Below are 27703 nucleotides of genomic sequence, written 5' to 3' on the forward strand. Positions count from 1 at the left end.
TAGTGCAAGTCCACTGGTCTCACTCTTAGTTCACCATGCCTTCAAAACCTTTCCCTTCTGTGAAACATATGTCATTCCCGTGCCGCTCCCTCAGTTTAGCTTTCAGATACTGATTACCGAATGGAATGGAATCAACCTCAATCAAATACTCTTTCATGTTAGATCCAAGTACAGAGACAGTCAACTGTTCTTAATTGTGTGCATTTCTGCAAGACACTCCGCTGTTCGTGTAGAAGATATGGATTACCTTGCACTGCTGCCTGTGGAACGTGTCAAAATGAACAATGTGACAATCTACACAAGTGATACACAAGTGATTCCTTTCAGAGGAGTCAGAGGATGATGAATAATGATATAATAATTATTTCTTATCTACTTATGCATATAGTTTAAGATTCAGTTTAATTAGCTCCCCCCTAATGATAGATGCCAACATCTACACAAATATACAATGCATGCCTATACGGTACATGGGTCATGGTTCATTAAAGTCATAAAACAGCCACTTACTCGCAAACTCTACTCTACATATTGTAAAAGCATATACCCTGTACATGAAATATAACATTAATCAACAAAATAACATTGCCATCTTCCTCCACGCCAAGCATAATACATACTCTATTCTGTATAGGAAAATATAGTGTAAAGCCGATACATTTTGGCATATACAGTCCAGGGAAAACAAATGAAACACCCTAAAATATATATTTTCTGAAAGCATATAATCTGTAGATAAGATATAGCACCATTTAAAACATGTCCCATCTTCCTCTTTGCCATGAACAATGCATTGCCCTCTATTCTGTATAGGCAAATCTAGTGTAAAGGGGATACATTTTAGCCTATATTGTCCAGGCAAAACAGATTAAACACCCAAAACCATATATTTTCTAAAAGCATATAACCTCTAGATGAGATATAACACCAGTTAAGACATGTCTTATCTTCCTCCATGCATGAACAATACAATGCCCTCTATAATGTATAGGCAAATCTAGTGTAAAGGGGATATATGTTGGCATGTTAAGTCCAGGGAAAACAAATTAAACACCTTAAAATATATATTTTCTGAAAGCATATAATCTGTAGATAAGATATAGCACCATTTAAAACATGTCCTATCTTCCTCCATGAATGCACAATACATTGCCCTCTATTCTGTATAGGCGAATCTAGTGTAAAGCGGATACATGTTGGCCTCTTTAGTCCAGGGAAAACAGATTAAGCATCCTAAACTATATATTTTCTGAAAGCATTTAATCTGCAGATGAGATATAACACCAGTTAAGACATGTCCCATCTTCCTCCATGCCATGAACAATACATTGCCCTCTATTCTGTATTGGTGAATCTAGTGTAAAGCAGATACATTTTGGCATGTACAGTCCAGGGAAAACAAATCAAACACCCTAAACTACATATTTTCTGAAAGCATATAACCTGCAGATGAGATATAACACCAGTTAAGACATGTCCCATCTTCCTCCATGCCATGAACAATGCATTGCCCTCTATTCTGTATAGGCGAATCTAGTGTAAAGGGGATGCATTTTAGCCTACAGTATATTGTCCAGGCAAAACAGATTAAACACCCCAAACCATATATTTTCTAAAAGCATATAACCTCTAGATGAGATATAACACCAGTTAAGACATGTCTTATCTTCCTCCATGCCATGGATAAGCATTTGCATTTGCTCTGTATTAAAACGCATTGATTTTAATTTATGGCTAAAAAAGGTAGAGCATTGAAACATTTTCAATTTTAACATTTAAAATCCTATTCTTGTTTAATTTGACTATCATTTGATATCAATTTCACCCCTGTAGACTGAATAGTAATTGAGATATAGCCATTCTAACCTGTTGACAGCCATTTTGGCGGCCATTTTGAAAATGACCCCTTTCCCAAGGTCAGATTTTACTAGATTTTTAGTATGTTATTTAGCATGTCCAACAGTACCAGAATCCATAAAAAAACCTTTTGTATCAATTTTTTTGACGTTGAACCCTATATTGACCCGCCTATTAGTAAGAGTAGGCCTACGAGACACAACAATAGGTATTGACCATACATATTTATTTACTCTACATCGAGAGACCAATAGGTACAAGACATCAGTCAAAAACAATTGAATACGTGTCACACTAGTTCACCTGCAGGTATATAAGTATAAGTATATATACTCTTTTGATCCCGTGAGGGAAATTTGGTCTCTGCATTTATCCCAATCCGTGAATTAGTGAAACACACACAGCACACAGTGTACACACAGTGAGGTGAAGCACACACTAATCCCGGCGCAGTGAGCTGCCTGCATCAACAGCTGCGCTTGGGGAGCAGTGAGGGGTTAGGTGCCTTGCTCAAGGGCACTTGAGCCGTGCCTACTGGTCGGGGTTCGAACCGGCAACCCTCTGGTTACAGGTCCGAAGTGCTAACCAGTAGGCCACGGCTGCCCAAGCGAGAAGCAAGACAACAATCTCACATCATAAGAAAATCAAACCTATCACGCTGGGATAACAAGTCACAAAAAGCAAGGCAATACTCGAATTAACATAAATAGCAAGAATGAGCCAAGTAGGGGAGTCAGTCTCTTAATCAAAATCAAACTACAGGATAGATCAATCATTGAGTCACAAGCAGGGTCGGACTGGGAACAAAATTCGGCCCTGGCAATTTTCTCCTGGACCGGCCCACCACTGCACCGAAGACCCCCCCCCCCCCCCCCTCACACACACACGCACACAAGCCCACCGACACCAACCCCCCCCCCCCCCCCATAAATAACAAACACACAGTATCATGCTGTTGCAACACTTAATAAACTGAACCCAAACATTTAGATTTGGACCTATAGCCTATAGGTTATTATAATCACAATAACACGGGGGTCCGGGGGGGTCTCTCCGGGATTTTTTTTTTTAATTCTGGTTGCTAATCACACCATTTTAAAGTGATTTGAGAGGGACAAGATTCAGGGATAGGCTACTAAAGACAGGCTCATCTTCTGTCTGTCTCATGTTACCCCATGCATTAAACCACATGTCACTGCTTGACTAAATGAAAAATATAGGCTACTGAACATGCATGGAAATCATCATAGTTGACAGAAATTACGATTTGTGCCAACATGTTGTAGAAACACAACCACAGCCTTTAGGCCTATTTGGTGCAAATCTTCTCCTTTACTTTGGTTATAGTCAGCAATTCACATTAACTGTAGGCTATCACCACAACTATACTAAACTTAAGTTTGTGTGCTGTCATCACATTTTGCAAAATTTGGCTACCTTCGTTACTAACCTAGGCCTACCAGTTGATACTTTTTACGTGCATCAATCGATTGATTGTGCATCTAATGTAACACTCGCTGGAGAGACTTCCACTTTCAAAGTTTCACTTTCACTGTCGTTGTGAGCTAAAAGGCTATATGGGAAATACTTTTTAGTCCAAACATGAATGGGTTTTCTTTAACCTGTGCTACACTTTTCCACCAAGTTGTGTTTTTTTATGTTGACAGACAAACCGCACTACAGCCTACATGGTTGTTTTTTATGTTGACAGACAAACCGCACTACAGCCTACACTGAACCTGTCATGAAGAGGCCAAAATGATTGACCTGTCACCCCCCAATCAAAATGGATGCAACTGCATTTATAGGCTAGGCCTAGGTCATACATGACGGGCCGCAAATAGGCTAAATAACTTAAAAAATGTTTTTAAAAAAATCCCGGAGGTCACCGGCACACATGTGGACCGGCCCACCAAATGCCCGGTTGTACAGATTACCAGTCCGAGCCTGGTCACGAGATAAACATCCACTTCATCATTTTTGGTTAGGCGGTTGTGATTTTTGTTTAGGCGCTCCGGACACCAACTGGAACTACCAAGGAACGTCGCAAGTGCGACTGCCCAGGTGTCAGTACACGATCCGTACCGCCTGCCAGATCCGTTCTGCGCATGCGCATAATTACGTAGTAGAAGACGTAACGATTCCTCTGTAATATCTGTACCACGCATGTCTTGAAACAGTTGACGGCCAAGAAGCGGCACATTTGACGAGACCAACTTTGCAGAAAAATTTATTTTGACTACACCCGACGAATTATGTTCACAGATTGTGCAGGTAAGAGTACAGCGTTCAGGTGTTCAATGTATCTTTGTCTTTAGAAATGTTGCTATTGTTGGTTAAACGTAATGTCACTATATCTTGCATATGGCAATTGTTAACAGTGAACGTTAGCTATCGTTAGCCGTTTGGGTAATCATTAACGTAACAGTAACGGTAATTTAAATAGGGACCACATTGAGCATTAGCTAGTATTTATTCATGCCAACACAGCAACCTAACTTATCCAACACTTAATATTTAGCTAGCTTACTAAATATTAAGTGTTGGATAGGTTAGGTTGCTGTGTTTCATCTGAAGGTTTATGGGCTAAGGTTAAGGTAAATAATGTGCATTTATTTATCAGGTTGATGCCACTAAAGACCACGATTAACTTCACCAAAGGACATGGAAATATGTGCGGTAAGTACTTTTTTTTACTGGTTAACGTTAGTTAAGAGACCTGTTATTCAGCACATGTTCCAGACAAGGTCGTAGTCTGAATTTTTAAAATACCGAGGTCGGGGGCGTCGCTAGAAATTTTGGGCACCCCAAAATGCTAGGGGCTTCTGAGCCCTCCGATCATTTTGCCAACAATGACACAGAACGATAAATTTGTTAATTTTATAACATGTTTTTTTGTTTGTTTTTGTTTTACTTGAACCAACACACTTTTCCACAATATTCTATTTATTTTAGATGCACTTTTATATCTCAAGAGCCTTTTCCCAAATTAGCTTTGGATATTTACAGTGCATAAGGAAAGTATTCACAGTGCTTCACTTTTTCCACATTGTAAGTTTCAGACTCATCTTAAAATGAATTCAATTCTCTCATCTCAATCTACACACAATACTCCAACACTCCACAGCAAGTGTGGAGTGTTTTGTAAATTTATAAATAATAAAAGACTGAAATATTTAATTTACATACTCTAAGTATTCAGACCCTTTGTCATGACGCTTGTAATTTAGATCTAGTGCATCCTACTTCTATCAATGGTTCTTGGTCCTTGGTGGACTTGATTGGAGTCCACCTGTGCCGAAATTAATTCACTGGACATTATTATGACCGCCGCTAGCGAAGCTAAGGTGATTCATGGCTCAAAGTAACTAGGACTGAAACTACATAAATTCGTCAGACTCAAAGTGAATAATTTGTGTCAACTCGCCACAATGTAGATTTATTAACGCACCCGTGATGATCTACATCTCCATTTAAACCAAATGTTTTAGAGCGCGCGTTGAGAGATGTATCCAGGGCAGGGCTGTACCTACCTACACAAATCATTCTTTGTGATGGATGATTTAGTAGCCTACCAACGTTACACCGGTCCGATACAGTTTTGCCTATGGCTATACCGTGAGACTGAGGCGCTTTTTTGTTTGTTCGAAGTGCGTGTTTAGGGTGTGAGAAGGGAGTCGATGTGCTTTGATTCCAGCTTGGTAGTTGTAGTCTATGCGGTTAAAAAGCACGTGTGTGTGAAGTATCCAAACAATGATAACACTTTCATTATGGCTGCTTTAGCCACAGACCTTCAGCTACTGTACCGTGGGTCCTTTTTAGAAGTGTCCACTTCATTCGTGCTTTCCGTGATTCACGCAGGGTGATGGCGAGAAGTTTTAGAAAAGTCCTGGGCAGCCACAAATTCCAATGTACAGCACTCCGAGTCCACTGCGCCCACCCTAACCCCACGGAAGCGCACTTGACAACGTTAGCCTATTTCAGTATAGCTAAGGAAAATTACTTTTCTGATCGTCAAAACCACACCAGAGATGTTAGGCTTTAAATATAGGCTAATAATCAGGCTGCAATGATCTCGCAAATAATTTCTGAATAGCCTAGAGTGTGTCGTCTCCACAGCAAGTAGCCTATGTGTCCTAATAATTTCTATCTTAGCGACTAGGATAGTGAAATGATTTCACTAGCTATGCATTTATTATTTTTGCAAAACTGTAAAACACAATTAAAGTTTCTTTCAGCTTATCCATGTTTTTTTTGAACGTGTAAATCGCATAGAATATGTAGGCCTATATCAACCGTAGGCCTACACACTTGATCGCCATCACATAGATGAAACCACGCTACGGTTCTTACAGTAACTGACTCACGTTCACGTTGATCTCCTATAACTGTTAATTTTTAGTAGCCTATATTCGAACCTATCCATAACCCTTTTTTGCTATTTGACTCATCATTTCACATACAAAAATATAAATAATGTCAGACAGCGAATTAGTAATTATTTAAAAATATATATAATATTTTTTTTAAATCTATCTCCTGCCAGCAGGGGGTGCTGCAGCACCCTCAGCACCCCCCTTCCCGCGCCCTTGAGTCAGGCATGGCTGCGGTCACCAGTATTGCCACGGCAATACTACTTTTCAAAGTAGTATTGCCTGGCAATACTAGTTTTCATACATGAGGTTACACTAATAAACGTCACAAACTGCTGCTGAGCTGCACTTATCATCTAAGTGTTTTTCCCGATGCATTGCTAACTGTCAGTAACTGACGTGAGAGAAGTGGGTTCTGTGTTGCGTTGTGTTGTAGTAATTTATGGTCATTGGGTGTGCCCTGCCGTACCGTCCACATCTCTTCAGCTCAGCACAGCAGCAGCAATGGCAACTCATCTTCGTTGAAGTTTGAGGTGTTCAATGGTGTTGAAGTGAGTAATAGGCCTAAATCAACATTGAATTAGTTATTGGATGATATTAAAAAGAAGCGGAATTATTTGTGGTTGACCTGGAAATGTCAACTTGGTGATCAAAAAGTTATGGATTTCATGTTGGCTGCGAATTCAGAGCATTAAGTTATGTTGTGTCAGTGTAACGTTAGCTAGCCTAGTCTATTTGTCTATAACGTTGCTGCCATACAAATCTAAACCGCAGTAGGCTCATGTTAATCTAATGGGCTTTGAGACATCTGTTTTGTCTTGTGACAAAGTCTCCTGGTTCAATTGTTTCCAGTTTCATTTATGTTTATAATGCTAAAGAGGAAAAATAAAAAATACGGTTTGCAGTGATCACAAACAAGGTATGTCATGAATATCTAACATAGTAAAGACTGTTACAAAAAAAATCTCAAAACAATTAAACTGTCAACAAGCACCTGAAAATGAGTGCTTTAGTTCTACTAAAATGTAAAAATTAGAATGTACCGCCTAGAACAAGGTAGCGATGGAGTTTCTCAGACATTCGTCGTGACAGCCAGCGAAAAGAAGTAGAAAGCGAGTAACTGTTGTCGGAGGAACAGGGAAGAGGAAAACGACAGACTGACCGATTGAGGAGTGTCGTAAATCATATACTCTGAGGCTGTAGGGGGAGCTCTGTAAAGAAACCTGCGAGCAGAAAGTGAGAAAACAGCAAAGAAATGGCCAAAACTGCATAGTTTCTCTTTAATCACAGATGCATCAGAGTATTTATTGGATTATGACCTAAAGATTCTTAGCGTTTGCCCTTTTGTTTTTCTAATCAGTATTACAGTGTATGAATGATGATGATGATTATAATGATGATACTCTGTTTTAGTGCTATAGTAATATTATTCTAATAAATTATTTTGTCTGTCCTATTTCTCTCTCACACTCTCATTTAACAGTTCAAACCACCAGAAGGTGCAGTGCAACCAAGTCCACCAAGACCCCCCAGTACACTTAAATCCCCCAAGCCCCCCCAGGACACACAAATCACTCAACAACATAAAATGACAAAATGCCACCCCAAATTGTCAGATGGCACAGTTCATGTCATAAGTTCACCGTATGTTTTTTATGTTTAATGTAACCCTTAGCTGAAAAAGTTGGAAAGTCCTTATAGGGTGACATATTTCTCCTATTTTAGTCAGTGTCAAACCACTGCATAAAGACTTATAATACATCGGTGTAAATAAAGTGCATTAAAAATGGTCAACTCCAGGTGATTCTCTTTCACAGAAAAGCCCAAGGACTCAGAACATGAAGCCAAAGAAGTAGATGATGACTCGGCCCAGTGACACCAAATGGAAAAGCCCATTGCAGTAGTCAACCCTACTGGAGATGAATGCATCAATAAGTTATCTAAATCATGTTTTGACATTAGACATCTAAGTTTGGCCATGTTTTTGAGGCTTATGACTCTGCCACTGCACATGGTTTATAGAGAGAGGCACGCACACTCCATTCTGTCAGATAAAAATGTTTGCATGGCTCTCATGGCATTGGAAATTGCCAGAAGGGATAGGTCAAGCAGGAGCAGTGTGAAAGGCGTCCTAATTGCTTGAGTTGGAGGGGAAACATCTAATGGCCACCTTACAACAAACAAGTTTGTCAAGATTTGGGAAAGATTCTTAAAAGATTGTAGTATTTTAACTAATGCCCCCCATTCAAGCTTTACTCAAAAGACTCCAATCTTTAAGGAATCTTTTCTCAAATCTTGTCAAAGTTGTTTGGTGTAAGGAGGCAATTAGTCTAATAGCCTTGCACCAAACCACCAAAGTACTCATGACTGTCAGGTAGGGGTGTGACGGTATTTTAACACTTTCAAAAAATGTCCAGTGATGACATATTAACAGCAAAAACCTTTTATAGACTATTTCTTTGTACAGTGTACTCATGCAATGGGCAGCAATCGTGAGATGTTTGCTTAATGTTATAGTTGTGAAAACATTAGAAAATGTTATGGGCTTGAAATTGCATACAATACCTGATGTATTTTTTCATGTTACATGAATTAAAATGAAGTGTTATTTATATAAGATCATACTTATGTGCCTATTAGTGTGTTTATAGTCAGAAGTTGCAGAGCATCTTCAAAAGGATGAACACCCATATGCTCTATGGCCTTGAAGGATTTGTTATTTATGCATGCAATAAAATTATATTAACGGTCATTGAGTCCATGTTCTTGTCTCAACACAGCAAGTTAGTTTACTTGTTGCGCCCACCCCCTCCCTCCTCTCCTCCTATAGGGCTCATTCTCTCAATGCATTTATTCATGGTTGTAATAGGCAGCATTCATTTAAATGTAGGTGACCATACTCATCTTTGCAAGTTTACACAGGCAAATACATAGGCTAGCAAGTTCACAGTAAAGGAATGAGTCATTTGATGATCATTCCATGTGTGAATTTGAATGTGTGCTCTCGTTTTGATGCAGTGTTGCCTCCTGAAACGCGTACGCAGGTGTCGTGCGTGGATGCATGCAAACGTTATGGGCCACTAAATGAAAGTATCCAGTTCCCAGATCAGTTCATATTTCATTATTAAATTATAACAATGTTACATGTGAAAACAAAGACTTAACAGTTAGCGTGAGGAGACGGCATGTAGGCTAATGAGAGCTGTCAATTGTGTAACCTAGCTTAAGTGTAAACTAGAAAGCTGTTTCGTACATCTCATCCAGGGTTTTGGTCTGTAGAAGTTACAACTACAAATATTTTTTTTTTTACGTTCTTCACGTTTTCATGCCGTTGATTCATCGTGGAATTTCGGTCGTCTGACAGAAACTGACCAATCTGGGATGCGTTTCCCAAATAGTTGCTAACCTGTTAGTTGGTTGGCAATGGGGAAATTGTATTGCAACCAGCTAAGTTGCTAACTTAGCAGCTAGGAAACGCAACCCTGACCAATCAACGTTGATTCGACCTCCTTTGCTATCTGGGTAGCCTCCATACATTTCCGTTGGTTCCTTAAAACATGTACATTTAACTATTATAACTTTATTACTGCTACAAACAATGTTAACTTGACTTATTATACATTCTCGTTCTCTGGATAGGTAATACTGACAATCGCGCAAGCGTAGAACCGATCATGTAGTGTCGTAAACCATCGTAAAAGACGTTGAACTTCTGCGCATGCCAGATAAGAATAAATAATCTTTTGACAGCAGCCTTTCTCTGTCTGTCTCTCCTCTCTTCAACAGCTCTCTGTGTGGAGACCCCTACGGTGGATCAGCGGGACCAGAGTGTAGCGTTGGGTCCAGAGTCCAGTCTGTCTCACCGCACGGCTGCCACGCTGCCCACAGTTCTATGTCTGGCCCTCCTGGTGGCGCTGGGCGTGTTCGGGCTGGTCCAGGCCCGTGCCCGCAAGCGGCTGTGCTGGGGACGCAGCTACGAGAGGCTGAGCGGGACGGCGGGTTACAGGCAGGACCTGTGGAACATGCCTCATGGCGTTCCAGAGCCAGAGGACAGTGCGGACGAAGTGGACGTTGTGTACACCAGCCGAGATGGGTCTGTGTACCGGCGATACAGCTTTATCCATGAGTCAGACGCTGTAGAAGGCGAGGAAGAGGTGGAGGAAGAGGGGGACGAGAGCACACAGCTGAACAAAGCCTAGAAGACACACACACACACGTTCACACAGTCTCAAATTCTATATAAATATACTTCTAGAGTAACACAAGTGGATTAGTGGTTTTCTAGACATCTACGGACCCACACTAAACTCCACACATAAGGGGACAAACTTTTTTTTTTGGTATTTCCACCAAGCACAAAATAGCCACAAAATGATTCATTAATTAAACACCATTGCACACTGGTATCTGTGTGTGGACAAAACTGACAAATGTATAGTTTTAGATGCCTTTTTGATAAGAGAATTGTAACAATGGTTGGGTTATTTTATAAGACTTACAATACGAAGGAACATAAATATATACTATCTAGTGATGTGATTGATTTTTTGAAATTATATCATCAAAATTAATTTTCATAAATGGTGCATTCAAGGTTTTGGGCTCTGGTACACAGACACATGCATACAAAGCCCCTGCCTGAGTTTATAGGGTTAGTAGTTGAAATTGAAGAAGTGTAACTTATGCCATCATATGTAACCATATGATTTTCGAGTGATTTCACAGTAAACTCAATTTTCAAAGTCGGAATTGTCGTGGCAGATATTCAGACTCAGGCCAGAAATTAAGTCCAAACATCTTGCCTACAACGTAACAAAAATACACCATTATAAGTGCTGAAGTAAAAAACTTGTCCCAAAAAGAAGGCGCAAAAGTCCGGCAGAGTTCCGTGCAAAAATTCCTTTAATGACTACATAGCGCAAAGCCTGAGTGGATCGCACGATCGCACTCCCGAACAAAGGTAGAACTCTCTTACTTATACCCCTCCAAAATGCTGACACAACACTACCCCGAACCCACAGATGGCGTTATGAAAGGGTACGAACTTTTCACCTTAAGTTTACGGAAAGTTCAGAGGTGTACAGTATAGAGTGATCACAGGTCATACATTGTGCATGGGTTAAATATCGTTCGCCCCCCTGTACTCTCCTACTGGTTGTTATGAGTAGAGCTCGCCCTGTGTACGCGTTATCTTGCAGCTTCAAGGCAGCTTCAAGGCCGACTTTGGTTTATTTAAAACATAGACAGTAAAAGAAATGGACGAACAGACTCCGTCGTTTTCAATGGGAGGGCACTGAGTCAAATAGAACGATTTTTCAGTTGGTCCCCCCAGTACTGCGCAGCCTCACACTTAACTTCGTGACGTTAGCCATAGAACTGAATCTTGTAACTCATATGATAGATACACAGAAATTCTTCTCACATTTCCTTCGCCATCAAAGTTAAACATTTATTTATGGATTATTATTAATATCATCCTCACCAAGTCGTGTTAATGTTGAAGCTACCATACATGATCATCTTCAAAAACAGTCATGCTAAAACAAAACAAAAAAGTTATAGCCTTGAAGCTATCTTCTTTCCACTTTTCCGACCTACGGTCAATCCATCGAAAACCTCTGAAATAATTACTGCCGTTTTAAAAAAAAAAAAAAAAATTAGGTTTACTTTTTTATTATTATTAGGTTGCCTCTGTGTAATGCTTTACCTTAACATACGGTCGTGTATGCTAGGTTTTGCTTACGAGTTACCGTCATAGACAGTAAGGTGGACTGAGCTTCTTATCCAAACAATACGGTTATCTCCCTACGGCGCGAAAGAGAGATTACGTCAAAGCTAGCTTCCCTCCAACCGATCAAGCTAACCATTCTTCTTACGGGTAACCAACGTTACGGACGAGGTAGTGGAGTCTGTTTTGCCTTTGTAGTGTTTATGTTGATTACACAAAAGCTACAATATCAGCACAGGATATATGTTATATGAAGTTATGGTATTTCAAAAAAATCCTAGAATGAATGGACTTCTATGGGAGTTAGCAGAGAGGTGGTCCCTCCAGCCTACGTCGATTCTTCTACTTCCGGGAATTCGCCTGCCCCCTTGGGTTAAAAGGCCTAGGCTAAGGCAGCATGAGACACAGTGCAACAAAATGAGACACAGGGCAGCAAAAATCGGGATACAGAGTGCACATTCTGGTAGGATGGCTTTGTTATGTTATTAGTAATAGTTAAACTTGTTATTTAAAATGTTATAAAAGTATGTTAGCTAGGAATAACTTCAGTGTATTACTTGATTATGATTGAGGTTATATGAATACATGCTTTACAGTTTCAAACTCGTTCTCTCATCATGATGTCTACAAACCATAGTGATAATTTTATACAACATTCCCTCCTTTGAGACTTGCATAGTCTCGCAAACTAAAAATTATCCTTCCTTTCTCATTCTTATACTGGCTACTGTCTCTGACTTTGCACACTATAAGAGTATCAAAATGGGTAGAGGTAAGAAGGAATATCACCATTAACATTAGTGATGGGCAAATAAAGCTTTGGTGAACCACTGAACCACAGCAGTGTGAACCTAGCGACACTAGCTATAAAGCAAAAAGATGGCCGCCACACATACATTTTCAACATAAAAGTCCTTAGCAAACCAACATTTTTGGTTACATATACTGGTTTGGGTAAGGACTTTTATGTAGAAAAATCTACATGTGAAAGCCATATTGGATTTTTTCATTAGTGTTGCTAGCTTCACACTGCTGTGGTTTAGTGGTTCACCAAAGCTTCATTTGCCCATCACTAATTAACATGTCAGTGAACATGCATTTCCGTGTCGTATTTTTGCTTTTGACTAAGCCATCATGGTATACACACAACATATGGTTTTGATGTTATACACCCAGAAGATAATGCAGTACTAGGACACACACTTTTCATACACACTGATTGTATCTTTTCGTTTAACACAAAAGAGTTATGGATAGTTTTAAAAAATATGTACAATAGGTGATTAAAAACAACATACTGACTACTTAATGTAGTATCACACTCATGATTTGCTTGTTGAAGGTAAAAAGCCTTTTGTTGATGGTCTTCACCAGCACGGTGAAATCTATAAGCTGCAAAGTCACATTGCATAGTTGGTCGTTGAGTTGTTGGTTCTCCTACTGATCTTGTTGCTGGTATCTTGTGTTCATTTCATGGTTCTTTTGGTGTGGGCCCTGCTTATGCTACAGGCATTGATGTGGTCATGAATGGGATCTTTGTTACTTCTATAAGGGTATTTTTCTTTCTTTGGTATTATGCTCTTTGTTTATTCCTTGATGGTTTTATCTTAGAGTAAAAGATCAGAAACTGGAGTTACCGTCCCTAGATGTGTACAATGCGGTGTATGAATCTTCCTCATCTGAGCCGTTTGTTGGAATTAGGTGATTGTGGTCTCATGTCAATCGCGTTGCTTTGGCTTTAATTCAGAATTCCCCATTGGCCTTTCATGCTCTCGCATATCCCAGTCCAGCACAATCTTGTTGTAGGACTGGGGCTGGATCTGGAATAGGTATTAAACTTGGAGCAGGGTATGGACTTGGGGATAGTAATGGGCTTGAAGCAGGGAATGGCCTTGGGGGTGGTAATGGGTTTGTAGTAGGGAATGGGCTAGGAGTAGGGAATGGGCTTGGGTATGTTAATGGGCTAAAAATAGGGCATAGGCTTAGGTATGTTAATGGTTTGGAGTAGGGAATGGGCTTGGGTATGTTAATGGGTTTGGAATAGGGAATGGGCTTGGGGCATGGACTGGAGATGGAAGTGAAGTTGAAATCCTCTGGCCTGGAACTGGTGTCATTTGGGTGTAGAGGTTTTGAGTTGAGATCATCTGGTTGCAGGGTTCTGGTCGTAGTTTGAAGTCATCTAGCTGTGGACATTGTGTGACATCGCCACTGGAGTAGATTACTGCAGCCGCATTGAGCTGAAAGCAACAGTTACAGGTGGACTCCCCCAGACTCTCAAATCCTCACACCTCACTCAAGCAATGTAGCGCTCCTGGTCAGATTTATAGAGACAGCAGAATAGAACAAAAAGAAACAGCACACAACCCATACAGCCACACAAATCCTAAACCATTTGGGAACTTGGAAGATTTTCAGATGAAGAAATTCATACAATCAGTTAGATTTAGCACATAAGTCCTTCTTTAAGTCAGTCGTTATCAAATCTGTAAAACAATTTAACCAAAGTTAGTTATATTATATGTCACACTTAGATTAATATTTAGATTAATAGTTAGTAATAGTAGTTAGTTAGTAGTTAGTAATGGTTAATAATAGTAATGTTTCGTAGCAATCAATGTCTACATACATCCCTCCCTCCTTTTGACATTTTTCAATGTCAACAAAAAGTGGGATAGGTCTCGTATTCTCCTGGTTGTCAGTCTGATTAAGACCCCAGGTACGTCGCTCCATTCACACATTGCATGCACACTCACTCTTACATCTTTCACCTGTCACCTTACATCTCACCTGTCACTCACTCAAGCCTCATTCTGAATCAGTAACAGCTAATCTGCCCCACCCTGTTGCGTCCAACAGTTCCAGTAGGATGGCAAGGTTTTATGCTATTAGCTTCTGAACACAACTCTTTTACTGTGGTAACTATTTTAAGGATAACCTTTTAAAACATCTTTATTTTATTTTATTTTATATAATCTTAGTTCTTCAGTTAAATTGTATTCAACATTTCAATTAAACTCACTTTAAGTTCAGAAGGTGGATGGCATAATTGTGGAAAACGATTGTGATCCCAATATTGACCGGAACAATTGAGACTATAATTTTTTCTAGAATGCAATATTCATTTTTATGTTCTTTTCTGTTATACTATCCTGACCTCTACAGCAATCAGAAGTTAGATAAACTCACTTTCTCAGACACACAGAAACATTTACTTGCCCTCGGTTTGCATGCACTTTTTAGTAATTGTCCCAACAGGGACATTTTCACACACATTGGTTAGTATGAGATATTACATGAACCTTTTTACAAACATGTTTTATATCACTCACGTTTCTAAGTCTCAGCCAAAATGTTCTCTTTTCCATCAATTGCTTTTTCTTTTGATTTTACGCTGCACTAACCAATGACAGTACCACAACACACCAGGCAGGCTATTACTTTGTTTCAAAAACATAACCAACAAAAAATAACCAACAAAAATACAAACTAAACTCAATAATAACTCATAACAACATGCTCAGCAACACTAGTAATTGTAGCATACATTTTTCTAATTTCAAATGAAATTAGTAATAGCAATTACAGTAAGGTGCAGTAATACCACATCTGATTCACCTTTATTATGACCACCGCTAGCGAAGCGGTCATATATGGATTGTCAAAGTAGATTGTCATCTACTTCCTGAATTTTTGGTCAACGATACCCGGGACACCGAACCACCGGGGCACATGAAATTTGGTGGGTATGTAGCCCCACTAGACTTTTACGGAAAAATTTCAACTACCTGAACCGTGGCACTGAGGATGAAGAATCTTTTATGGTATGTTGGTCTCAGGGGCCCACATCAATCTGGCCCATAATCACTCATTTGTGATTTGCACCCCCCCAGTAAAAAATGAAAATGCAATATTATTCTGCTTTAATCGTCCCTATCTTCAGTTAAGATGTTCAGAACTGCACCAAATTTTATGTGTATGATTGACCTGGCATTCTCTGGGGGTATGCCAAGTTTCGTAGAATTTCATCCGTGGGGGGGGGGGGGGGGTCTAAAAAAAAATTAGGTTATGTGTACATTTAGTGACTGTACACTCATTGGCCTGTAGATGGCGGTGCACACATATACACATGCACACACACACAGGCGCCCACATACTATCGGTATTAGAACGGCTGATACATAATTACAAATTCAGTAGGATTAAAAGAAAGCCAAAATAAATATTCATCATCATCATCATGGCTGCATTTTCAGTATTGGCGATAAGTAGTCGTTTGTCCACTAGATGGCGCGTCGTTGCAGTGAGACGTAATTTTGTTGGAAGTTAAAAGTGGGTTGGAAAAACAATGGACGCTTCATACAAGGAGTGTAGTTTACCGCAGAACGTCTAATAAGGATAGGATGATGTTCACATGAAATGTAATTTCCATTTCTTCTTGAAGCCAAAATAAATCTGAGGATGTTTATCGGACATGCTTGGTTTTTACTGCAGGTACGTTAATCTTATAATATCAATAAGGACCTATGTAATGCTACCGTTAGCGTTGGTTGAGTGATGGAGGCCAATTTGATTGATTGCATTAGAAAACTAGAATGTAATGCCAGAGGAATTACAATAGTGGATGGAAAGCTGCTAAAGTTGGTGGGGAAATTCCTGGAAAAAAAACATTAAATCACTTAATCTTTGAGTTCATACAAACCTTCGTACCAAAAGACCTTGTGTGTCAAGGCGTTCTTGAGATATAACACTCAAGGTGTTTTTCACCTTGACATTTGACCTTTGACCTCCAACATCAATTCACTTCATCTTTAAAACAATACAAATACTCATACCAAATTTCAGGCATGTATGTCAAGGCATTCTTGAGATATCACACTCATAGTGTTCATTGACTTGACCTTTGACCTCCAACATCAACTCACTTCATCTTTGAGTCCATACAAACACTTGTACCAAATTTGAAGCACATGCGTCAAACCATTCTGGTGATATAATGCGCAAAGCATGAGATATGGCTGTGACTTTTATTTTGACACACGGGAAACACTTAAACAGGATGTGTAGTTTTAGGGAGCACCAGATTGTATGCATTAGAAGCTGAGACAGTTGATTTCACAGGTGACACCTGTGTCAGTGTTCTAATTAGCCCGGGAACTACTCTGGGAGCTTAACAAGCGCAGCTGCCTTTAGGCTATTATGACATCACAGCCTTTGAAGTCTAAGGGGGAAAAATGAGCTTTTTAACATTTTTAATCCCTTATTTCTCAAAAAGTATATACTTTTTTAAAAATCTGAAAAAATAACTCTTGCCCCACTCCAGACCTTCACAACGGTTATTTCAACATGTCTGTACGTTAAGCGGTTAGTCGCATTAATTCTTGAAAAGGTAAAAAGAAAAGGTTATAATAATAACTAGAAAAGCATTTCCTGAAAGAAATACAGTGCATGAAAATGCAAAAATATGATGGGTTTATTTGGTTAAATTATTTGCTTGGTAGATGGAATGACTGAACAGTTAAATAGGTTGATAATTTAAATGGTTAAATTATTTAGGCAGATAGTTGACGATAACTAACAGTTGGAATGGCTCCAATGTTTGCTAGCAGTTATGCTAACTATGTTAACAAAGATAATAATGATAACCAAGTTACTATGCTAACTAGCATGCTAACAATGTTAAAATGTTAACTATGCTAACCATATGACTTAGCTAACCTAGCTAATCATTTTTATTAGTTATGCTAACTAACATGCTAACATGTTAATTATGCTAACCATGTGACTTAGCTAACTTCGCTAATCATTTTTAACAGTTATGCTAACTATGCTAACTAGCATGCTTGCATGCTAACTATGCTCACCATGTGACTTAGCTAACTTCGCTAATCATTTTTAGCAGTTATGCTAACTAACATGCTAACTATGTTAACCATATGACTTAGCTAACTTCACTAATCATTTTTAGCAGTTATGCTAACTAGCATGCTAACTATGTTAACCATGTTACTTAGCTAATCATTTTTAGCAGTTTTGCTAAAAATGCTAACAATGTTAGCAATGCTAACTATGCTAACTAGCTACAGTGGGTAGGAGTCATAGTTGATGATAAGTAACAGTTACAATGGCTGAACAGTTAAAAAGTTCAGTAGTTTAAAGGGTTAAATTGTTTAACAGTGAAATATTGTAGTGAGGACTTTTATTTTGAAACAGTTTTTGGCAGAGGAAGCAGTTGAACAGGATGTGTAGTCTTAATAGGGCCAGTTAAACAGGAGAACTACAATGTCTGGCGCAATAGCACTTGGGAGTACTTCGACCTAGGTAGTAATATTAATTAACACCTAATTGTAGATCCTATCCACCACAGAGTTTAGAATCTATGCTTGATCGACCCCTCCCCTCCCCTCTGAGCGAGAGAGAGGCACACACACTAGACTGATGGGCTATTATTTCAACCATAACTGCATAACAAAACTTAATCCATCCATCAGCAAAGTTTTTTGACCAATTTTCAAAACCGCACCCGCCCGCCATCCGCTGTGTTTTAATGTATATGGGATGCGGAGATGCTGATGAGGCTAGAAAGCTCTTGCCTGTTCTTTCTAGAAAGACTGATCCAATGCAGCAAATATATTAAAAGGCTAAAGTCCTACATTGGCTATGTTGTAGCCTATCCCCAGAATATCAGCAGCAAACTCAGTCTCTGTCTCGCAAAACAGTCTCCAAATAAAACGCACATCGGCCTGTTGCCTAGCCTATTCTGTGTGCCAATATAGCCTATCATCCAAAATGCTTGATTGCATTGCATTCTCCACATTTTTAGCTAAATTTTCATGTACCACATCAGCATTTTTGTTCCGTGAATGTGTTTGATTAATGCCATCTTACTCCCTCTACGGCTACGGCAGAGCCCGCTAGCATAGCAACATGCTAACACATTCGCGCCGCGCGCCAGAGCGTTTGAGTGCACATACCGACGCGGGAGAGGTATGACTCAACTCGTGAAAGTAAGATATTACTACTGATTTTGGGTGGCATGTTCCTTTAAGTCCGCTTGATACTGTAAGGCGTAAGCCATTGGTTTCCAAAGGAGATTTTATTTGTGTCGCCAGCCTATTGACAATTTATGTTGTAAATAGGCCTACCTTATAAGCCTACCTGTAGCTTAGGGAAGCTAGCTTTCTATTAGGATCTAGTTTGTTAGTTACAGTTTTGTCATAACTCCCTGATGCATTTTTGCATTTAGAATAGCCAGAGCGTGGATATCTCAATCGGAAAATTAAACAATATCGGGTGCCTATGGACTAGGCTGGGTGAACCCAGCCTGATCTGCCCGCTATTTATTTTTTGATTTCTTAAAAGATTGAGCTTGGTCTGGTGAAAGCCAGACTAGCCATGGACCTCAGTTACACAATGCAAGGGAACATGAATCAGCCTATATTTGCACGAACAATAACGGACAACATCTCTTCAACTTTGGCCCGTTAAAATGTGTATGAACAGTCTAGCGACGCATTTCATCAAGGCCCATTTGGACATGTCAGTTATTTGCACCACTGGTTAGATGTAAAACAGCATTTCGTTTCAGACTACTGTTAATTTGTGCATTAACAATAACGTTTCAGACTACGGTTACTTAATTTGTGCATTGACAATAAAGTATTACATGAACTAAAGATGACTAAAATCTTATGTAGAAGAAGAAACATTCACAAAAAATCCATCCATCCAAAAATGACCTTCGTTTTTGATAGCTGTTGAAAACGGCTAAGTTACCTAAGTAACGGTAAGTGACCTTTCATCAATCCAGTTGCAATGGATGAACTGTGATGAACTGCCCTATTGTGATTGTTTAGAGTTTTATAACAATGCTACATCTTCTTTGGCTATTCTACAATCTATTCACCTTTTCAGCACCAGTAGGCTATACTTTCTGCTCCGCACAGGCACTCAGGCATGCCAAACAAGCATACACAAAAGTTTCAAGAGTGGGGGATGGAGTAAAATATGGAGACAAATTGAAGTGTGATTTATTTTCGCGGAACGGATGTACAGGACTGAGCGGCGGTCGTTTTTTGTACCGCTATGCGGTACATCTAGTCTCACCAATTATTCCCCGCACCAATGCCCCTTCAATACCAACACAAATACCCTCTTATCCTTTGACTTACTATGAGGTGCCATTTTCCAGCCTCTCCACCCGTGCGCGCCTCGAGTGGATAGCAATTACTATTGCAGCCTGCATGTGAAACATAAAATTTACTGAGCGACTTGGGGCAATTTTTACCTGCCGGCAGCTATCCCACGACAACATCAATGCCTATGAGCAGCTCACCGCAGTACTCAGGACTTCTCTCATGCGACCCTTATGTCACTGAAACGTTAGTCTGCGATTAAGATTCTATCAAGCGACAATCCTGAAATCCGACACTTTGCCGTGCAGAATTCATCGCGATTATATCTTTTTAGGTTCTGAACTACAGCTCTCACTCGACCCATTATTAGTCGAGAGCTATTATAGCAGAGGCGTCCCGTCTCACAAAAGCCCTTTAATCTTACATTTCTTTTGCAATGATCAGGGATATAATTAGATTGGCATCAATAAGCAAACTAACCTAGGCCTACCGATATAAAAGCGAATTACCAGCTGGTATTTAAGCACAGCAGTAGCTAACATTTATGCAAGACACAATTAAACAATTAAGCTTTTTCTAATAGGCTATTCATCCATATTCTAACCATCCATTGCTCTTCATCCACATTTACTCTCAGATGTTAGGCTCAGCTTTGTTTAAAATTTTCTTAAACTTTTGCTTTTTCTAAAAAACCTTTTCTTTTCAAAATTCTATCCAATTGGTATGGTATACAAATGGTGCGGCTCCTTTAAGGCTCAGTATATAGGGAGGGGGCAATAAACACAAAGAGACTAAAAAAACCTTATCAAACGGAACAAATTGTATGACTATGGTTCACCTATTTCATGGGGAAAGATGAGACAAACATCTTTTAAGCGATTCAAACGTAGGCTAATTCAGGACATAAAAAAGAATAGCAGAAGACTGAAAGCCGTATTTTATATCTTTTGTCATCCATTTTCAGTCGACAGGAAAGTTTATGAGAATACGCACACCCGATGTCGCCCACACGCTCTCAAAACTGATCGTTCCAAATTATTTACGCCTTTATTTACGCCTGATGGTATATACATCAATCAACCTTTTGATAACCTATGCCGCCACTTCCAAACAGTTTCAGTCATTTCTAACCATAATTAGTTTCACTGTGCTCAGGTTTTTTTCTGTCTGGGATATTCAAGGTCATCCTCTGATAAGCACAACAATTGTGATCTGATGCCAAACAGCACTCCTAGTAATTTCTCATTCATAGCCTGTTAAAGATGAACTGAACTGGAATTTGAAGTAAAGGTGATATAACAGATGTATTTTATTTCTTCTCATTGGTACAATGATTAAAATGGCTGAATTTATTAAAAGGGATACAATTGTACGTTGAAAGTGTTGTTGTTGTTACATGGGCGCCGCCATGTTGGATTTCAACAATCGGCTACGTCACTGGCATGGTAAGCTACTCCGCACTAGCACTAGCAGCCATAGCAGATAATGAGTCTGAGGCTAGCTGACATGACTGAGGAAACTAACATTAGGCCTAGCTGAGTTACATATTGGCCATAAGCTGTTTATCATAGGCTAGCCTACATCACAAAATCTCATACAAAATGAAACCAAACTAGTGAAACAAAGGCGAACACTTTAACAGGGGAAATTAATTGGGCATGAATCATACTGAACCCTATTTTGTCAATGAGCAGAAACACACACGGCATTCAAACTATTGATAAGATGTGCACTATGGAAACTGGTCTGTAACTTTGGACGAATAAATGCCATTGACTTGACATATCCTGATATCCTGAAAAACCTTTTCTTGCTTACTTTATCGCAAACTCGGTGGGGCAGCTTGTAGTCTTTTTCAATTCGTAGAAGGGCGAGCCCACTGTCTATGTGCCATGGAGCCTAAGTTTCAACTTCGGCTTCGTTCACCCAATGCAGTCACTGGTCGCAATTACAAAGTCCGGGAAGGTTCGTTCAATCTTTTAAAGTTTTAAGTGCAGTAGCCTATCTGTCCCCTTTGGAATAATATCTCGAAGTAGCCTCAGATGAGGTCCACTACGATCCAACCTAGGAAAGGGCTAGCAGCTAAACACCTTGGAAACACTCTTATGTCAAACTCCACAAGCTAGCACTCCGACCATAGAGAGTATAAACCATGACTCCGACGATATCACAGATCGATAATAATGCGTTTACTAGCTGGTAACTAAATCACAGCGGGTCTGTAAACAGAATCCAATGCCCCTTTCTACTCACCCTGAAGCCAGTTGTTCACCGTCTCAGGGCAGATTGTTGATGCGAGGGAGTTTAACTCGCAGTGCTGCTATCCAAGAGACTCGTGCAATATCAACATCCACAAGGTACAAATCTGCAAACGTTCCACTAACGTTAGCCTAAAATAAACGGCAAACTCGTGTATCCTCCGTGTATCTGGGGTCAACTTGGGGTGACGAAGTTTTTTAACAGTTTCAAGGGAGGGAGAGAGAGCCCGTGTGAGTTGCTGTTACGAGTGCCAGTAGTCCAGACTGCGTTAGCTTACATTGCCGTGACAATGCGTGTATAGCTTATTTGTATGCACCGTAGCTTCGCATAGGCCTAATGTAGTGGTGGTGAGTGAGTATGCAGTTGTGTGGAGGATGTACAGTAGGCAATGTGTGTGTGTGAGGGATGGAGGGAGACAGAGAGACAGCGTGCGTGTTGCTGTCTCAAGCTCCCCTTGTCCAGTTTTCTACATGACCTGTAGGCTAGGCCTACAGTAGCCTATGTTGTACATTGCACAAAATGTATACGCCCCAAAATAAACACATACATAAATAAACATATTTTCCCCGTCACTTTGGCTTCCTCGAACATTTTCCCTACGTTTCGCCACTGCTTTGAAACAGATAGATTCCAGTGTCCATGCTCCGGCAGCGCCCACACAGTCATTTTCACCCAAATGATCCTACTGAAGGTTGAGCTGGAGCCTGAAACCGATCGTCCCTCATCTAGTGGTAGTCAAGACACTACAGGCTTGTCCCTCACAGGCTCAAATGTGTAACCCATGCCATTAAAATGACTAATTTTCGTGTATACATAATATGCTGCAGCTGTTGCCTATAGAACTTCTCAGGTCCTACCATGCCAGTGACGTCATTGAAACGGGCAGCGTTCTAATACTAACAAACGCAATTTTGGTGTTGCTTAAAAAAGGCTACGTATTGATTTTTTTAATTACATTTTTTAGTGTCATTTATTTTTAATTGTCATAATCAACACATTATCAATGTTGATTATTTCAGTTCAGTTCAGTAAGTGTGTCGAGGCAATTATATGTGACATATTTTAAACATCTTACTTCCAGTCGGCATAGCCAACATTCTTTTAACAGTCTATACAAATTAATTTATTAACAAACGGGTTCACTTCCGGTGAACCCGGAAGTCAACACATTAATAAACCCGGAACTTGGCAAGGAAAATCTCTTACCAAAACAAACAGAAGACGAGACGCTGAACGCTGGTGAGAACATTTTGCAATGTGACTTTTCTGCTGTATGGTTTTAACTTAAAATAAACACAACATTGGTGTGACAAGACAGGTTTGACGAGTGCTTATTTTAACGTAAATGACAATGAATGGAAATGTATGATTTTAAACTGTAAAGAGTTGTAATGGATAAAAGTAGCCCAGGCAAATTCACCGTTGTGTTGAATGTTTTAAGACGTCTAATTAACAGCAACAGGAATTACTGAAATTGTATGATGAATGACATGGTTAACAGATATGAAACACATAAGCAGATGAATGGCATGGAAGACAGACATAACAAACACGTAAGCTGACGTTCGCGCTCAGTCTCAGTTAACGTAAGCAGCGTGTCGCTGCGGTGGCGGTAGCTATGCGCCCCGTCACATAGCCTACTACTGCACAACACGGTTGTTAGTTTACAAAACATAAGCACACACATGCGGGGTTATTATGACCGCCGCGCAGCGAAGCGGCGGTCATATAGGTTTAGTCAGATTTTTTTTATTATTTTATTGTATTATTTTATTGGCCGGAGACCGTTTTCTGTGAATATCTCGAGAACCGTAGGGCCTAGGAGGTCCACCTTTTTTTTGTATGTTGGTCTTAAGGGGGCATGTCAACCCATCCCATTACCACTTATTTCATGTATAGCGCCACCTAGTTAAAAATTAAAAAATTAGGTGTTTTCATCACAATATCTCTGGCTGACATGGTCAAAACTGCACGAAATTGAAAGTGTAGGATCATTATGACACCCTCCAAATGCATGCCAAGTTTTGTGGACTGGACTGGACCCCCCGAAAGGAGGGTAGGGCAGACACAGTTTTCTGTGAATATCTCGAGAACCGTAGGGTTTAGGAGGACCATTTTTTCTGTATGTTTGCCTCCAGGGGTCATCTTAACCCATTCCATGTGCACACATGTGCATAAACAGATACACACGCACACACATACATTCACAGTAATCATTCGTATGACACATACTCACACAGTAGACATATGTACACATGCATGAACATGCACAAACACAGGCACATACGCAGGCACACACACAAGCACACACACACACACACATAAACATGTACATGCACACAATAATTTCTCAGAATTATTAACAGGCAAGATAGAGGTGGGGTTGTATAAAATGAATTTTACATGTGAAATCTATGAACTATCATGTTTTGGTACTTGTTCTCTAGCAGATACCAGTGAGAATTGAGTGTGCATAGTGCAATTTAGTGAGACAGTTAGAATCATATATGCCTTTCAGCCAGGGCCGTAGTCACCATAGACATTGAGGGGGACGTGTCCCCCCAAAAATTCAAATATGACCAAAATGTCCCCCCCCAATATACGGACATAGAAAAATAAATAAAGAAAAAAACGCTACAGGAAACCAACAAGCACCACCATCTGAAATGTAATCAAACGTAAATAACGCACAAATTAGTGACCTAGTGATGGTTCCAGAGTAGCCTACACCCCTGAGTGGTTTGACCTGGTGGTTTTCCATTTTTCTACGGTGACCTGATTGTGTCCTCTTTTTGGTTTGTAAAGAAGAAGACATAACAGAAAAAACTGCCTCAAAAGGCTATTTTGAACTAATTTGTGAACGACAGAGAGAAACGCAATGCAAATTCGCTGTAAACACGTTTGAGGCTCTAGAATAACAAAATTCTGGACGATTTTTAAGGTCTCAAAGAGGGCATGTCCTGGAAAAAGCACATCTGGTCACCCTAGTTTTTTGTGGCGTGCGCTATCAAAAGCTTCCATTTACTGCACCCTACCAAAGATCCTTGATTACTAGCTCCGCTTTAACCCTCTCTGACCCTACTGCGGTGAGGTAGGGCTGGCAACAAGATCACAAAAGCTACCGGTACAATTCTCACAAAACTTGTTGGAAAGGTGTAGGACAGACTCAAAGGGAACATTTTTCTATTGTAAAATGTTCTCGCAATGATGGCGAAAGTGAAATGTTTTATTTTAAATGATGAATTTGTGCAAGCCTGAGTCATTAATTTCTTTCACATGTCTTACAACATATAACGCATTCATATGCTAGTACTAATGCCAAGAATTACCCTCTTTATAGGCCTCTTAGAAATAGTTGTTGCATCTTGCATATTATTTAGATGCGCACTGAATCGAGCATCCATGCAGGCAAAACATAAGAATCAAATGTGGCAACGGCACACAAGTTGGAAAAAACGTTTACAATGCACTCGCGGTGATAGACAGAAGCCATCATTTAAAGGGTCATTTTTTAACAAATCTTCCGTGGTAGAATGCCTTAGGACCCCTCTATCTGGACGGAGGGGGGGGGGGGCATCTGTGCCCTGGGGTTCATAATCCATCCATGCCATGACTATGTCCGTCAAAAGTTTGGAATACCCTAATTGACTGACTTAACTAACGACTTGTGATTTTTTAATAATATTTTTGCATGGTAGGAAATGTATTGAAATTCTGTTTGGAGGTTCCTCAGACCCCACCACAGATTTGGTCCTCCCCAATGTTGACATCATGACTACGGCCTTGCTTTCAGCGTGATTTATTTTTGTGGAAAAAATGTGCTGGACTGGGCTGCGGTCATATTTTGTACCGCTCTGCGGTACATCTAGTTTTGTAAATTATTAGTCGGCTATTCCATGTGATAGAACAACTCTGTATCGGTTATGGATTTCACACATGAAACACAAAAAACATGACTTCGATATGAGTAAGCTATCGCTTGAGTTCCTGCTGATATTTAGTGCTAGCCTGGAAATCAAGACCAAAATCTAGAAAGATTTAGAGTCTGGCTAAGAGTAATGAAAATAGCCCAACTTGAGGGATGACACATTTCTTGAATTGATCACTCTTTTTGGCAAAACCATAAACAGTTCACATATAAAACTGCAGATCAAATAAAAAATTCTAGATCTCATAGACCTTTTTGCTAAACTCTAAACACATCCTCATGCAATAAAACACATTTTGCACTGTGGTGCACTTGTGATGTATAATGGTAACCAAGTGGCAAAAAGTATACACAAAGAAACCACAGATGTCATATGTTAAACACATCAACTCAAAATTGATCACACTTGTTTCAAATGATGTGACAACCAATATAAGCTGGTTCAGAGCGCAAACAGGTTGCTAAACAGTGCAAGTTATCAACAATGGACAGAAACTATCAGTGAGGCATTAGAGTGCATTGTAGGCTGTGGAGTGAAAGTAATTCTCATTCACAGTACTGAAATGCCAGTTCAGTGTCCATGTAGACAGTTTTTTACAATTGCTACAACACATTTTCTGAAACCTTCCGCTCTTTTATCAAAATAAACAAACCCCCATTCTCAATACTTTATTTTTTTTGCTTTGTTTTGTTTTACTGTATGCAAAATGCATTTACTGTATTGTAAACAATTAACATTTCTGCTGGAGCTATATGCCCTACCCTGAACACTGTGTTTTCCATTTTTTGATGTACTGTGTAATGACTGCTCAGTAGTGTTTTCATTTTGACTGCTTTGTGAATGATCTGAAGAGATGGTTTGGTTTTGAGCACAGGTACTGCTTTAAGGTGATTGTTCAGTTTTGCAGAAGTTGTCAGAGGTTTTGTGAATGTAGTTTGAGATTGAGGTTTGTGTTTATAGTTTTGAGAAAAGTATGGAATTGTGAAAAACTGTGATAAGAACAAGCTGTTTAAAGTGATAAGCACTTCCTGTCTGCCCGCATGTCTGATTTCACAACACATAACCCAATACGTCCATTGTACTCTGCCACAGATTAATTTGTATTTGTTAGGTAAAAATAATTTTGGAGGAACTGAAATGAGCCTTTTCTGTTTTTGGCTAAAGCTTTTGACAAAGAAAAAGAAATCATAACTGTGGATTCAACATTTACAGTAAACTCAGTAAAAAATAAAAGTTGGCTATTGGTAAAGGTACTGGAAAAGACAAGGGTGGCGGAAGTGGTTAAGGAGCTGTGGGTTCCATCAAAGTCCTTTTAGGCCCTCCACTCGGCGGCCATTTGACAACGCTTTTTGGGCACTCGTCTGGCATCCATTTCGGTAGAAATGCGCGTGCGCAAGGCTTCATGACACCAATCTTGCTCCAGCG

The 27703-nt window shown here is 39.7% G+C and overlaps 1 protein-coding gene and 2 long non-coding RNA genes across 4 annotated transcripts in view; all 3 read left to right on the forward strand.

The window, feature by feature from the left end:
• LOC121723722 (proprotein convertase subtilisin/kexin type 5) overlaps positions 1-11462 on the forward strand; it is a 161794-nt gene extending 150332 nt beyond the window's left edge. For both annotated transcript variants that reach the window (XM_042109706.1, XM_042109707.1), the window contains one exon: positions 10017-11462. In XM_042109706.1, coding sequence (XP_041965640.1) covers positions 10017-10429 — 413 coding nt within the window. In that variant the 3' untranslated portion in view covers positions 10430-11462. The remainder of the gene's footprint in view (positions 1-10016) is intronic.
• Positions 3927-9946, forward strand: LOC121723723. Its single transcript, XR_006035020.1, has 4 exons — positions 3927-4131; positions 4481-4536; positions 7714-7874; positions 8048-9946. It is a non-coding gene; the product is annotated as an uncharacterized LOC121723723 (long non-coding RNA).
• Positions 11463-14003: 2541 nt separating the features above from the next.
• Positions 14004-23862, forward strand: LOC121723727. Its single transcript, XR_006035023.1, has 3 exons — positions 14004-14478; positions 15623-15628; positions 23851-23862. It is a non-coding gene; the product is annotated as an uncharacterized LOC121723727 (long non-coding RNA).
• The last annotated feature ends 3841 nt before the right edge of the window (positions 23863-27703 follow it).

Source organism: Alosa sapidissima, chromosome 11 (assembly GCF_018492685.1).
Source record: "Alosa sapidissima isolate fAloSap1 chromosome 11, fAloSap1.pri, whole genome shotgun sequence".
Lineage (NCBI taxonomy): Eukaryota > Metazoa > Chordata > Actinopteri > Clupeiformes > Clupeidae > Alosa > Alosa sapidissima.